Genomic DNA, 15671 nt, shown 5'->3' on the forward strand with positions numbered 1-15671 from the left:
ATAAAACCCGTTTCTAGTGCAGACTCACAATTGTACTTGTAAAAGCATGGAACATCAGCCACAGGCAAAGACACTCCAGCGAACCAGTCTGCTGCACTCTGCTTATCATTGAGAATGTTGCACCAACTCCACAGCATTATGTCAAATTACAAAACCTCTTTTTCTCTCAGAGCTCCAGAGAATACAGACAACAACATCTGAACAATACAGGCATCCCCTGCCTCTCTCCTGCACTGCTAATAGTCAATCACCAAAAATACCTTGCGACTTGAACCACCACTGGAGCTAGAAAGCCAGGTCACAGACCAATTCTGCAGGGCAGAGGAGGAAGGAGAAAAGGACATCATCTACTTTGCAAAGTTAGCAGAAGTTACAAATTAACCAACTGATGCCTCAGCTCTGTTAATGTACAATTCCCCAGTAATTCCAGAAAGTAAATTAAGCCAAGAATAAGCAGGATGCCATTTCAAAACGTTTCTGAGATAACAAAAAAATAACTTTCAGATTTCTCTCTGAAAGCAAAAGTAGAATATCAAAACAAGATAGTCAAATCCTCGAGTATCACACCAGCATAAAACCCCTTCCTGAATGGAATGCTCAACACCTCTGGCACTGGGTTATGTTTTATACATGTGCCCTATAGATACTGCATTCTATGGCATTACAACAGTTACTTTATCAATTAAGAAGTATAGAAATAGAAAATGCAAAGCAGTATTTCTAAATTTAAAAATATAATCACAATTAAAACCAAATGTACTTCTCTGTGAAAAAAATTAAAAACTTAAAAAACTATGTACTTCTAGTTTAAGAAAAATACCTCTTCATGCAGTACATAATCACATCAACAATATATACCAATGTGATCCATACCACTATCTGAGAGGCTCTCAGATACTTAAGACGAGGAAGAAAAAAACAAAAGTATCTCTCTTTTCTGGGGTTAGGGAGAAACATTTGCGATCAGTTCTGAGACTAGACCAAGTGAAAACAACATGAAAAAGACATTTATTTACTCCTGAACACACCAAAGGCTGCTGGTTGCAAATCTCTTGTGATACATTTGAGAGTCATGGGACTCCATGGCCCAAAACCTTCTATCACAGACCATTCTGCGGGCCAGCAGACTTGTTGCTACGAGAAGGCACAGTCACAGAGAGAAGGGTGTCCACTGAAAGAGAGCACAGGAGAGGACTGATGGCTTGAACTAAGTAACATATTCACAGAGAACCTAGCACACCCAGCAAGAAGCTGATGGTGTTATACAGTAATGCTGCTACATTTTGTAACCCTCCAAACTTTTTCTGGGCAACAGAATTCCTATATACAGTTATCTCCAAAATATAATGGTCACAAGATGAGTATATTTTGGAAATTATGTACTAAAGAATCATATAGAATAAAATACCACTACAGCCAACCCAGATAATTCTTAACTTTATCTTTGCACTGAAGATGTACTGAAAGTAGATGAACTAGAAACAGCAAACTAGACCTAAAATAATTATGTAAACATACCTACAAGCATGCTTGTGGTGCTGAGAGAAGTCATTAAAAAATGGAGATATGGAAACGTGTTGGAGGAGTTGTAAATTAAAGGAACTATTGACTTAGACCACTGTAAGAAACCATACCTATAGGACCCAAGCTGTGTAAATAGTTAGAATGTACCAAAGTTCCTCCTATCTCAGATACACAAGGCATGTGCTCTAATAGAATACTACCTTAAAATTATAAATTGGTATGTATATATATCAAAAGGGAAAACAAATATTTATAAGAATTATGTTTTGCATTTAGAACGGGAGATGGCAAAACTTTTTAGGTCCTGCAGGAATTCCATCCAATCTGTCAATTCAATGAGGAAGTTCAATCCTCCCGAAAGACAAGCCTCACCAGAAAGTTCTTTTCAACAAAACAACAGTTTTGGGCCATGGTTCCCAACTCACAGCTTTAGGTAAATATTCAAATATTTTAGGAGAGATTTCAAACAGATTCAGCCTGTGTGAAATAATGTAAAGAGCACAGAATAGGTCTGAGGCATTTGCAGTAGTCTATCCAAGATACACTGACACATCTAAATTAACCAAAAATTATTTGAGAGGCTGAAGAGCTTTGTGCTCATTAATATCATACTGTTATTCTCTACCTGGAACGTAAGGCAAGATATGAATATGACCACATCCCACCAAAGGTGCTGAGAAGTGTAACTAAGCAGGAACAATCGTGAGTGATTCGGGCCAATTTTGGGTATATACCTATTTTCAAATATAATAAACCGACAGGAATGAAAATTCACAGTGTCTTCTGCTTAGTATCATCTCTCTTGCTTAGCCTCATCCTCAAGTAGCTGACCTTCATCCATAGGTTGGTATCTAGTGTAAACAAGGACATTTTAGAGATAACACGGTTGTCATCTGAGGTGATGAAACAGTAGATCCAAGTCTCAACAGTGACAGAAAGTGCAGTGCTCTTTGCAGGGTTATTACATGCCTGCATGCAGTCTGTCAGAGTATGTTCAGACAGGCATCATATATACCAAGGTGAGTTGTAAAGCAGCACATGTATTTTCACTTCTACACATATTAGAGTTAAAATGCTGTTGCACATTCCCCTGGAGGTTCTGGCCACTCTGTCAGGGATGAGCATCTGCATCCAAGGCTACAGAATATGCATGTAACCCCCAGTCATGGACTTAATTTTTCTGAATGAACAAAGGTGTGTAAAATTGCCTTGGTATCCAGCAGAATACTATTGATCCAGTGAGATACTCCCTCTCCTTCTCCCTTCCCCTCCCCGTCCCCCTCTCTGTCTTCCTCTCCCTCTCTACTAGAAGAATCAGCTTGGGTAGTAAGTTCAGTAGTAAAAAGATGCATGGTGGGCCAGTATTCCAGTTCATCTAGCAACTTTCCATGGGCTGGCTAATGTAAGATGACATGGACTTTCTCTCAAACAGTGAACCTTGGTTTTGGATTAGATTAGTTTCAAGGTCCCAAACTGTGGTGGGCCCTTGTTCTTAGTTTGTTGATTCTTCTTATTAAAAAAAAAAAGGGGGGGGGGGGAGTGAATAAAAAAGGTAGAGGATTTTTGTTACAAAGGGAAACTGGAAACTTCTCTCCACACAAGCAGAGACATGGCTGTATTGCAGAGGCCTCAGGGTAAGGATTAAAGAAAAACAAAATAGAAACCCTTCCATCTCTAATTAGGGTCTTCACTTGCCAAAGAGCCATTCCACAGCGGGAGGAATTACATTCAGGCCGTTGCTTGGATAACGTCTCCCAGCAGGTTGGCTCCTCAGAGCAGGCTACTCTGAGCCAACAATTTCTGGTTACTTGGAGGCAAGCAGCCTGCATATTGTTTTAACTGGCCTGGCTTTTGCAGCCAGTTTTGCTGAAGAACAATCTTCTATTCAGAATGCAGAGATAAAAGCTTCACTTGGTTTGAATTTGTCCCCAGTTTCTTTCTCCCTTTCTTTTTTTAAACATGGGAATTATACGTTCTGGAGTTTGCATTATTTCTCTTGTAGACATCAATGTTTTTCCCCCTCTAGCCACTTGATTCTTTGCCAGTGAAGGCTGCTGTCTGGAGTCCAGCCATTCATCAGCCCCTACCTCATCATTAACACTGTGGTGCTGGCGGTCACAGCTCATTGCTGGCGACAGGAAATCCTAACTTGCAAGAGGTTAACCACAGCCCATAAACAGCCAGGCTGGCTCATTAGTCCCTTACAGTCAGCTGAAGGGACCCTCTGGGAGTTTCAACACTGTTCATGGACTCAAGAGTCTATGCATTCGGTGCTCTTTGCAAATGCCTCTCCACACACCTCTTAAAAGCTCACAATTTGTATCCTCGGGGCAAAGGTCCATCTTTTTTTCCTACCCAAAGCTGACCAAGTTGTTTGAGCATTCTGAAAAATTAAATGGCTGTGATGTATTCTCTTGGCTTACCAATTGAACAAAACACCAATGGTGTCAGCAACTGATACATTAGTGCACTAGAATACATACATGCTCTTGATATTTTTAATAGTTTTGGTGAGAGTTTCATATCCTTATTGAGCAATTCTAAGGCAACAGCTATGCAAATGTTGATAATATATACCTAATTTGTCTAGAGAATTCATACCACAAATATGTGCAGCTCTAATCTTCAAGAAATAACATGCCGGAATTGCAAATGGCTTGGTCAGTGCTCCCTACATTGACCAAAAAGCCCACTTCATACTCATTTTGAGTTCACAGTATGATCACTTGCCTCATTTGGAGTTGGTTCCCTGAATTTAGTACAAACATTAAATCATCATGTCATCCAAACAGGCACCTCTAGATAATATCCACCTGGCCATCATGAAGACAAAATGTTTAGAGCAGAAAACCAGCTTCTAGCAAAGTACCTCCAAGGAGTAGGATATGAAGCACAATTTGAATTATACTAAGTTTTTCTCTTTCCTCCCTTTCAATCCTGTGAAAAACATTGCAAAATGTTCCCACTTTATGTCTGCAATTTCTTATGATCCACTGTTTTCTACCACTGCTGATTGTATCTGCCCATCTTTTACTCTGAATATCAGAGTCCCTCCGATGCAGCTCGGGTTACATTCCCCAGTTCTCCAATTTCTTTCAAAGCCTTCTGTCTCTTCATGCACCAAAATTAGGCGTGTCACTCATCTCTGAAGTCCTAAATAATTCCATTCCCTGCCTCCATATCTGCTCCTTATTTTCTTCACGTTCCGAACCATTTATCTGATTCTGCTTGACAGCCTTCTTTTGTGCTCATTTCTATACTCCAATATAGCTGCACTTACTTGCCCACTCACTTTTCTGCTTCAAAGTCCATTTCTCTAGCTCTTCCAACATGTCTGCCATTGTGCATTTCTCCTGTTAGAGAAGTAGATTCTGCATGTAAAATAAAAATATCTCTCAATGTTTGAGAGGCTCACAAGGCACATAGAATCATGAAGGTCCAAAAACTTAAGAGACATAAAACATTTATATATTACTATTATTTGTATGTGGGGCATATCTTAAAAAAATGTTCCTTAGTCTTTACTCAGCCTGGACTTCCATTAATTTCTCTGGGAGTTCTGACTGACCAAAGACTCCAGTAACACATGTTGTGCAACAACAGCTGCTTCTTTAGCTTAAGGGAGAAGCAGCTGTGTTCCACAGTTGGTTGGAAAGGAGCGAAGATGTTGGTGGGGACTGCTAAGGACTCAACTCTAAAAGTAGACATTTATTTAAAGTAATCAATCCAACAATAGCAAATCTAAGGAGTGCCCAGAGGGAGAAACATAAAAGACGGCCTTTCTTCATGAATAGCTGTTGCTTTTCATAACTGTGCAGTGAACACAGAAAGGAAGTTAGTAAAATAATACAATAACAGAGTGCTGGCACTGGTTGCCAATGGAAAGGGCCCACCACCAGCCATGAATTAAAACCTGATAGATCTACTTCTTCTGAACTGCATAACCTGATTCAGCCCTTGTTCATCCATTCCTTTGAGCAATCTCTTCTTTGGCTTTGATCCAGCTCTTTTCTTTCCTTTTACACCTTTCACTGTATGATCCATACACAACACAAACCTTTCCTCTGTCTCCAGAATTTAATTGGCTTGCTTGTCTGTTCTCTTACCTGTGCTCAACCTTTCCCTTCTCTCCTCAAAGAGACCGCTGAAATTAAGGTGGAAAGTAGTCATGGAATGAGAGGATTTAGAGGAAAGACATGAGAAAGGTACATATGAACTCAAGACTTCAACTACAGTGATGAGACTGCTGCTGCTTCATTCTGCATCCCCATGTTCTCTGCAGCCAAACACTCTCATATTCAACATTACTTCCTTTTTCTTTCCCATTCAAATCCCTTTTTTAATCTGTTAAAATAGGCTTGTTGTTAAAGTATGGTCTGTGGGGTATGGAAGAAGAGGCAAGGAGATGGGAAGCAGAAATACACTGAGCTTTTGGAAAAAGCATTTTACTTTATGTGATTGGGGGATGGGGGCGGGACTGTCAAAAATATACACTTGTCCCTATCAGGAAGATTATGAGGACGGACTATTTCTGTCTTTCATTATGAAAATCCAGCTTCTTCCTGAAAAAACACTTATCATCCCATCATCTACGCAATTTTGTTACAACTCCAGAAATCGTTATGTTTGTATGCTGTAGAGGTCTGATCACACTGCTAGCACTGGGGAAGTAAGAAGTAAGAAACAAGAACGTCAAACGATAAATGACACCAAAAATATTTGCACAAGTAACCGTATCACTTCAAATATATTTTTTTTAAGAAGTTTTATGGTTGTTTAAAAAGGATGTTAACCCCTGTTGGAGCAGGGCCAGAGGAGGTCCACGAAAATGATCAGAGGGATGGAACACTCTCCTATGAAGAAAGGCTGAGAGAGTTGGGGTTGTTCAGGCTGGAGAAGAGGAGGCTCTGGGAAGACCTTATTGCAGCCTTCCAGTACTTAAAGGGGGCTTATAAGATGGGGACAGGCTTTTTAGCAGGGCCTGTATTGATAGGACACGGGGTAATGGCTTTAAACTAAAACAGGGTAGATTTAGACTAGATATAAGGAAGAACTTCTTCACAATGAGGGTGGTAAAACACTGGAACGGGTTGCCTAGAGAGGTGGTAGATGCCCCATCCCTGGAAACATTCCAGGTCAGGCTGGACGAGGCTCTGAGCAACCTGATCTAGTCGAAGATGTCCCTGCTCATTGCAAGGTAGTTGGACTAGATGGCCTTGAAAGGTCCCTTCCAACACAAACTATTATTCTATGATTCTATAACAATATACAATCAGTACGGTATTATAGCACTTAACGTTCTTTCGTGCTTCAGGCAAATGCTAATTCTCTCTCTCAGTATATTTTTTAGAACAAATACAGTAAGAAAAACACATGCATGGCAGGGTTTACAATTATATATACTACTTCTTTTCACAGTGACCTCTAATTTCAGGCAGTGCTGACAACAGACCATCGAAATGAAAAATTTAAATGCAAAGTTAATGGAGACTCTTAAAGAACATGACTGATTCAGAAGGTCAGCGTCTTTAAGACTAGCCAGGCTGCTGTTTTTCCCCCTCAAAATGCATACTCTTTTTTTCATTACAAAACAGTGGGATTGATAAACAACTTTGTGTTTTGATCAGAGTTTTGGCATGTTTGGCATGTGCAATGTAGATCTATCAACTAGTCCACAGCCAAAGAAGTCTAGTCTCATTCAAGAAACTTCTCTTCTGCTTCCTAACAACCTCCTTCTTAACACAGAATGTCTGAGAGTTCAAAACAACCAATATTAAGTTTCTACTGCTGAACAACTTTTCTCAATCTGTAGTTTGACATGCATTTAGGCCAGCATTGCCATCATAAAGAGCAGTCCCTTTACCCTCCTCCTCTTACTTGTTCAGTACGCTGCCAACACAAACCTTCATGTAGCCACACAGTCAAACAAACAAACAAACCAACCAACAAACTAACCAGCTTATAAGTCACCCGTACCATTAGTTTTCAGCCAGACCAATTAAATTTTGCCATAAATTTTGAGACTACTGCCTCGAAATGAATTCCAAATGCTTTCTAGATGCTGTTTACAAAGAAGAAATATGGGCTGACAAGCAGAAGGAAGCAAAGGTACCCAAACTGTGGAATAGGTACCACAATTTGAATGTCAGCTACTTCAATGGATGTAAGAAGTTCTCCTAAAGTGACAGTATCTTCTACTGCAAGTGACACAAGACCCATCACAGGGTTCGTTACTGAAACTGTCACTACCAGTTGAAAGTATCCAAACAAGTAAAGTTCTGGAAACATTGATCAATGGTTTTAGACATGGCGCTCACTAACTTCAGCTCTTAATGTACTGCGTAGCTCAGTCCTAATTTCTAAATAAGTTTAGCATAAAAGACCATTTGTCTAAATTCCATATGCATTTCTACAACTGAACTGAATCAATTTCTACAGGAAATTACCTAAACTAATTTCAGTTCAACTGAAAAACTAAGTTCAGTTTTGGGCCTCTCACTACAAGAAGGATGTTGAGGTGCTGGAGCGTGTCCAAAGAAGGGCAACGAAGCTGGTGAGGGGTCTGAAGCACAAGTCTGATGAGGAGCGGCTGAGGGAACTGGGGGTGTTCAGTCTGGAGAAGAGGCGGCTGAGGGGAGACCTTATCGCTCTCTACAGCTACCTGAAAGGGGGTTGTGGCGACGAGGGTGTTGGCCTCTTCTCCCAAGTAACTAGCGATAGGACGAGAGGAAATGGCCTCAAGTTGTGCCAGGGGAGGTTCAGATTGGATATTAGGAAAAATTTCTTTACTGAGAGAGTGGTCAAGCATTGGTACAGGCTGCCCAGGGAGGTGGTGGATTCACCATCTCTGGAAGTGTTCAAAAAATGTGTGGATGTGGTGCTTCAGGACATGGTTTAGGGGACACGGTGGCGCTGGATTAATGGTTGGACTTGATGATCTTGAAGGTTCTTTCCAACCTAGTGATTCTGTGATTCTGTAAACTGTGTATAAAATTATTAATGTTATACAGAAACAAAAGGTATGCTTATACAGTCACTGCAATTCTAATTTGTACATATAACTGTATGCTTAATTTAGGCTATTAACATAAAGGTGTAAGTTGATTTTGTTTAATTTGCCTTTCTTTTTTTATTACTTTCAGTAACTCCAAAAGAAGAGGATTAAAATTGACTCCCCACAGGCCCTCTTGCTCCTCAAGTCTTAGAACAGATCTGTCTTCATTGAGGAACTAAACTACCAACACAGCCCCATGTTTTCTCATTCAAATACCTTATAAGAATCTTCACATTTAAACTAAATTGTTAGACAAAAGGTTAGGAATCACCGTGAGACTGTTTAATGAAGACTCGAGTTATGATGATTTTGGTCTCAACTTAAGTAGTATAATCATAATGATGATGTGGCAAAACAAGAGATTCTTCTAGTTCATATTTGTGTAAATGTTTTTGTAAATAAACTCTTAAAAGAGAGAAAATAAGTGAATGGATACTGGAATAACTATTAGGAATTTCCTCATATTACAGACTCCTTTGATCTGAAGAAAACAGGAAGCTGTAGTAGCAGAGACATCCTCTCTTTGTTAGGTTCTACTCAGATGCACATCCTCAAATACACACATCCTACTAATACAGAAGAGTCCCTTCAGCAGCTGCTGGAAGAGAAACAAGGACAAAATCCTTCTCAAGCCTGCAGAAAGGGAAGTGCTACTTTTAAGCAAATCTTCATCATTTTCTCACTGTCCTGCACTGAAATAAAAAAAACAATGGCATTGCTGGGTTGTATTTCACTGTCTTGACAGATGTCATTTGCTTCAAAAATGACTGGGGTGGGGGAAGAACAGGGGGGCTGCATATTGGAACGTGCAGGACATATGCAGCTACTGCCGTCACAGCACAGTGGATACGGGCATGCAAGAAACAGGTACCTTAGGCAACAAACAGGTATTGTAGGCAACACTGCTTCTCCCTTGCTCCAGAGCAAAGCTACGCTGCTGCAGCACGTGTGCTGGCAGGCAAAGAGAAGGAGCCTCATTGTGCTGTATGCAGAGAAGGCAGGAATTCCACAAGGGGAAAGGTTCCCTTTGAAGCACATGGCACGAAGAGCTTCCCAGTGACCATGGCAACAGCTCAGTGGGTTCCCAGCCTGAGAACCAAGTGACTACAGCCATGCCTCAAAAACAAAAAAAGTCTGAAAGAAGGAAGGAGAGAGGGGGAGGTGGGGTCGGGGGTGTGGGGAAGAGAAGCTGGAGCAGAATTAGCCTGGCAGAAACTGAGCGGCTCCCTGGTAGGCAAATCCAGCCAATAATGCTGGCCGGGTTCACGGGGTTTCCTTTTCATTTCCAAAGCTTTCTTCTTCCTCTGTCATTCCCCTTCTAGCCCTATTCAGGAGCTCATGAGATCAGTAAAACCCAGGCCTTTGCTTTGCCTGCATGCAGCATTGCCTCAAACAGGGCTGCACTATGATCAAAGGCAATGTTAAATCACAGCTGCCACACACACCCCCTTCCTAATCAGGGTCCAGTTTTCACGGGCACTCTAACAGAAGATACATTTTTTTTAAAACTCTTTCATTTCCACTACACCATGTAAATCTGACTAAGAAGGAGGAGCAATTTTAAAAATCTATATGGAACCAGACTCTTCTATACAAATTCTGCACAGTTACCAACCCCATTTAGCACATGGATAAACAAGTGGAGTGAAGCTTCTGAAAATACAGTCCAGGGTTTTACTGAAAAAAAAAAAAAAAAAAAACCCCAAACAAAAAAAAACAAACCAAAAAACCCCAAAACAAAACAAAACAAAAAACCCCCAAAAACCAAAACACCCCAAATCAAAAAAAGGCCACAACAACCAAAAACAAGAAGAAGAATAAAACCATACATCTTTGTACCAGATTTGTGTTGTCATGGAATTTAGTTCTACAAACAGCTTTTAAGTAGTCTCTGCATTCTACTTCACAATATTCCAAACTTCACACAATATCATCTCTATTTTCTTTCTTTTTCTTTATCATTAAAATAAACAAAATTTCATAATTTATTTCTTTGCATATGCATGCATTCCACCATAGAGACACAGGCAATAACCTTTTTGCTTCTGCTACTATATTACTTAACACAAATGTTCACCAGTTTTAGTGAAACAAGTTTAAATTGGCTACCTTAAAATAGGACTTAAAAATTCTTTTATGGTTTGAGTTAGTCTGAGTTTTAAACACATTCATTCATGATAGGCTTAAGGTGACAAGGTTATCCATTACTTATGTAGGTAGAAAAGATGGAATAGGTAATTATCAGCTGAGCCAGAATAACCCTCCATGTGTATCCTCTTAGTTCATACCAAAGATGAGGACATCCAAACTTGCTTTCTCAGTGAAAAGCATCCAAATGAAACAGAATTGCCCACATGTGCCATAAGCTGGAAAGGGAAATGCATACACAGACAACTGCCCTGGCAGTCATCTTTATTTTGTCCTAAATTGTTGAGACAGACTTTCAACTATGCCCATGACAGTTTTAAAAGAAAGCAAGTCCTTAACTTCTCTCACCTTCCTGACACCAACTTCAGTCCTACTATCAAATCAATAGATCAAATTGATCCAACCACATCACTTTCCCAACATAGAAGATTTGGCTTTCATTTCATAGAATGGCTTCTAATGGAATTAAGATCTAAGAATAAATACTACAACATCCCAATGGCAATTCCAGCATCAGGAAATAAATGAGAACTGAAAAGGTTATATGATATATGCTTCCAGCAGGAGGTATAATTGATCACACAGTCAGACTTCACTAGACAAAGCAGAATTCTTGCGGTCTAGAAGTTCAAATGCCCTATATTTAGTCAATTTTATGCACTCTACTACATCTTTTAAGGAGATAAGAATATTCGCGTTCAGTGAAGTCTTACTGTTACCCACCCGAGTCATTCATGCAGATGTGCGTGTAAAAAGGGGGTTGCTTTGCCATTTATCTCACTTCTGTAATATCTGGATATCAGCAACACCAACAAAGCTGAAATTCAACACTTCATGTATCCAAGAGGCCAGTACGTTTCTGAAATGTTCCATCAGCCCTGCATCTTGTAACAACCACATTATCTCCGCAATAGATGTCGCAGTTGGGCAGGCTAACTTTATAGAATTTTGGAAAAGCAAGGGCTTGCCACAAGTCTACAGAAAGGCAAACACAGTGCTCTTCTGGAAGATCAAATAGTGCAGGACAAACAACCTTGGAGGCAGGATAAATCAAACTAAATGCAGAACAAACAGTAGGTTTGCACTCCTTGATTTCTTCCTCCTTTTCTAAATGGAATAAATTGCATTTCCTTTCCCTGTTCAAGGCCACCCTTCCCTGCTTTATTTTATTATCCATTTTCTTTCCCTTTCATTTTTCCTTTCCCTTCTCTTTTCCTTTCCCTTCTCTTTTCCTTTCCCCCTCCTTTCCTTGCCTTGCCTTTTCTTTTTCCTTTTCATTCCATTTTTCCTCTACCCTCCTCTCTCTCCCTCCCTTGTCCTTTCTCCTCTCCTCTCCTCTCCTCCTCCCCCTCTCCTCCCGCCTCTCCCTCCCCCCCACCTCTGCCTTTCATGTTTTGTTTTAAGTCAAACAGCTGCCAAATCCTAAAAACCAGAAGAGGACACACATACACATGCAAGGTTTGATACTTACCCAGGCAAAACAGTTTACAGACCAAACTGAATACTCATGTAGCCATTTGCACCAAATTCCATGGAAACTGAACTTCTCAGAGACCCAGACAATCGCAATGCAATTTGTTCCCACTGCTAAGATAACCAGGCTGACTTAATTGACAGACCTGCAAGAAGGTCATGGCTGATGCTCCTGCTGCTATCTGCACTCAACAGTGTTTCAAGAATTCTGAGAAGTCCTTCTAAATCAGGACATAACTTGAGCATAGGGAGGACTGAACAGAAGAGTTGCAGAGAAAAGACGGAGAGGTGAAACTACAGCAGCAAGCATGAAATAGGGAACAAGTATTTCAGGAAAAGAAGGATAAATGGCAACAAAAAACCACAGAACTAGGAGCTGCATTACAGTTACTGACATTATGGTTACTGACAAGCAAGTATTGCCTAGAACCTTGGCCAGTCTTTTTTCACCTGTTAAAATTACTGCACCTAAACTGACACACAAGAAACATTGTTCTCCAGCTCTCTGGGGCAGACCCAAAGCAGTATGCAGGAGTCACATCACCACCATTATGCATGGAAGTAGAAGCTACAGAGCTCCTGAAGCAAAGCCAGGCTCTGCTGTTCAGCAGGCCAAAACACAGGAGGCTAGGATCAGCAGATACTGACGTTGTACTCATTCTTGAGACCGATGTGGGTTCACGCACATGGGGAGTATAGGGGACACCGCAGGATTTGGCTATGTGGCAGTGGGTGAGGCAAGCAATGCCACCATGTCAGCAAATGTTTATAACATTGTTTGTGTAGGATATCTATGGTTTCCACCTTCATCCATTTCACACACCTACTTCCTCACATGCTTTTCAAGAGCCTGACAGATGCGACTGAACAGGTTCCTTCCCTAAATGGCTTTCCACAAGGCTCAACTTAGTCCTGGAGTTTACTTAGAGATTACTATGCATCTTTCAGTACCCAATCTGCTCTAATTCCCATCCTCATGAGACCTTATCCTCAGATTTTATCCTCCTAAGAGCAAAGAAACATCAGCTGGAATTTCTGTGAAACAAAAACAGTATTCCAAGTTAGGAAAAAAAGTTCCATTATGCTGAAATTCAATAGAAAGGGCAGTCACTTCTTAAAGAGATGTTTCTCACGATGTACCACAAGCTAAACCTGCAGCAAATTTTAGACAAGCAGATGGTTTCCCATTTCCTTTGACATGTGGGGGTTTTATAAGTTTTGTTTATAAATAGACAGAGACAGGTTTTACCTACAAAACGTCAACCTGGGATTTTATTTTCTGCCTGATATACTACATACTTACTGCCCACCTGGAGTCACCAACACTGTCCTACCAAAGTCTCAGCAACTTGAGCCAGCTGGATTTTAGGATGAACCCCAGAGAGTTTATGTGCTTTCAGCTACTCAGTTATTGGTAAAACCTGTGGCCTATGCTCTTTCACACGCTTCCAACTACTCTAGACTTCAAATGTCAACATATAATAACCTCAATCCTCACAACTTCTAGGCTGAGAACAAAAAAAAGGACAACTTTCTGCATTCCTTTTTAACATATCTGGTAGCTGACTTCACCCCATTAAAAAAAGGGAAATGTTTTGCATGGAATTTAGATTCCAGAGGCTGTATTCCACAGGGAGATTCCAGCAAGATGCAATTTTTTCTTTCTTCAACCAATACAATAAGATTCACTTGTTATTAGAGGTATCTATCCTGCAATTAAAGCACAGAAATCTCTTCTAGTGTTGAAGACTCCTCTTCCAAATTAATTTCCAAAAAGGAAATTAATGTATGTCTTCTGAGAAAATTGTACATAAGGAAAACCAATAAAATGCTTTCATTTTGACTGCTTTTGATAAGAAGCTTCCTTTGATCCGAGTTACTATCACACTTGCAGTTCACCCTATTTCTACTCCAATACTGCTTCTGCTAAACATCCATTTTTGCAGAAGTCTTTGTTAGGTGCCTACAGATGTCAAAAAAGGGAATGTGAGCATTCAGCTCCCCATCACCATCTCTATCAACTGAGTTATGATGTTATCTTTCCCTGAAGCATCTGGTGTGAAAAAAAGGCAAAATGGGGATATTTCATGGAGTAAAGAGAGTTTTCTCTTGTTTTATTTCTTGCTGATTTTCCTCAGAAGGGAACTAACCCTTCCAAGAAACAGTTACATGCAGCATTTACCCAAACTACTCCCTTACCTTTCCTAGGACAGTGAGACACGGCTTAGGCTCCAACTCTGGCTGTTCCAGTTTCACCACTCCTACCCAGCCATATTCATATAAGTCTTCCTCATCATTGCTGTTACACAGCCCGAGTGGATGCATCTGAAATAGAATCAGAAAGAAACATTTAGCCAATCAGTACAAATCCAAAAACTTACAGATTGCTTTTGAATACCTTAGTTTATAACAAATACACTTTTATTTATTAAGGTACATCAGAAAAACTGAAACATAAGACTGCACATATGAAGAATTCAGTACGTTTCTGAAGCATGAAGAGTACAAAATCCTGCAATGTTCCGTGAGCTCACTGTCATCTTGCTTATGCAACATCATTTAAGGCTCATAATTAAATGTGATATAAGTCCTTTTCTTAGATATAAAATAATTAAATACAAAGCTCCACCTCGTATTGCAAACCACCTTTCCTTGCAAACTGACAGAAATAATACAAACTGTTTTGCAGAGTCATTCGTAAAAGCTTTATAAGTCATAATATCCAGAACCAATGTTTGAGAAGCATTATCACTTTCTTTTTTAGTATTTGCACAATATTAACTGTCTGTCATCCTTTGCAACATCCCTATCATGTAGTTCAAAGTAAGCTACAGGAAACTCCTAACTATTGTGGAACAGTCTCTAGCTTTTTCTTAACCCAAATGAGGGGGATGTATCAATGAAGTGAAAAACTTCAGTCTCCTTTTAGGTATTTGTGCTTCTTACACAAGGCAACAATACATATTTGCTTTAGTTTCAGATATTGAACCTCTTCCTCCTCCTTCCAATGCTACATAGTTACTCTTGTTTTATTATAGCAACGAGCTTCCTATGCATCAATTTTTTTAACTTTCTTTGTCTTTTCCAAGTTTGCTGTCCGTCATTAGGATAATATCTTTGTGTATTAAACTGGGGTGTGAACTTACACTATTTACTGTGTTCTCCTTGTTCTCTTTTTTCCTCAACTAAAATCTCAGATTTTCACAGACCATTGCCTAAGAGTTGTCCAGGCTTTAACATACATGCAGAAAAAGTTCTTTGCAAAAAAAGTCTGTACTTTATCCAGCTTCATGCCTTTCCTTAAATCTCACCTTTGCCAAACTAGCTAAGAGAACCACAAACTGGTATTAACATCATGACAATTTTGTTTTCTAGTAGCTGATTATAATAGGAGGAGATTAGTTTACAATAATTTACTGCTCAATAATTTACATATATATCTCACTACTCCATGCAAAGTAGCACCATGTAA

At 39.9% G+C, this 15671-nt stretch overlaps 1 protein-coding gene across 1 annotated transcript in view; it reads right to left on the reverse strand.

Moving 5' to 3' along the window:
- The window catches only part of ZNRF3 (zinc and ring finger 3), a gene marked incomplete at its 3' end in the record, with an annotated part of 39096 nt that extends 24507 nt beyond the window's left edge, over positions 1 to 14589 (reverse strand). Inside the window, exon 1 of the mRNA XM_082007649.1 lies at positions 14399 to 14589. Within this exon, the coding sequence (XP_081863775.1) occupies positions 14399 to 14524 (126 nt within the window). The 5' untranslated portion in view covers positions 14525 to 14589. The remainder of the gene's footprint in view (positions 1 to 14398) is intronic.
- Positions 14590 to 15671: the final 1082 nt, after the last annotated feature.

The sequence above is a fragment of the Phaethon aethereus genome (assembly GCF_964289735.1).
Source record: "Phaethon aethereus genome assembly, chromosome: 17".
Lineage (NCBI taxonomy): Eukaryota > Metazoa > Chordata > Aves > Phaethontiformes > Phaethontidae > Phaethon > Phaethon aethereus.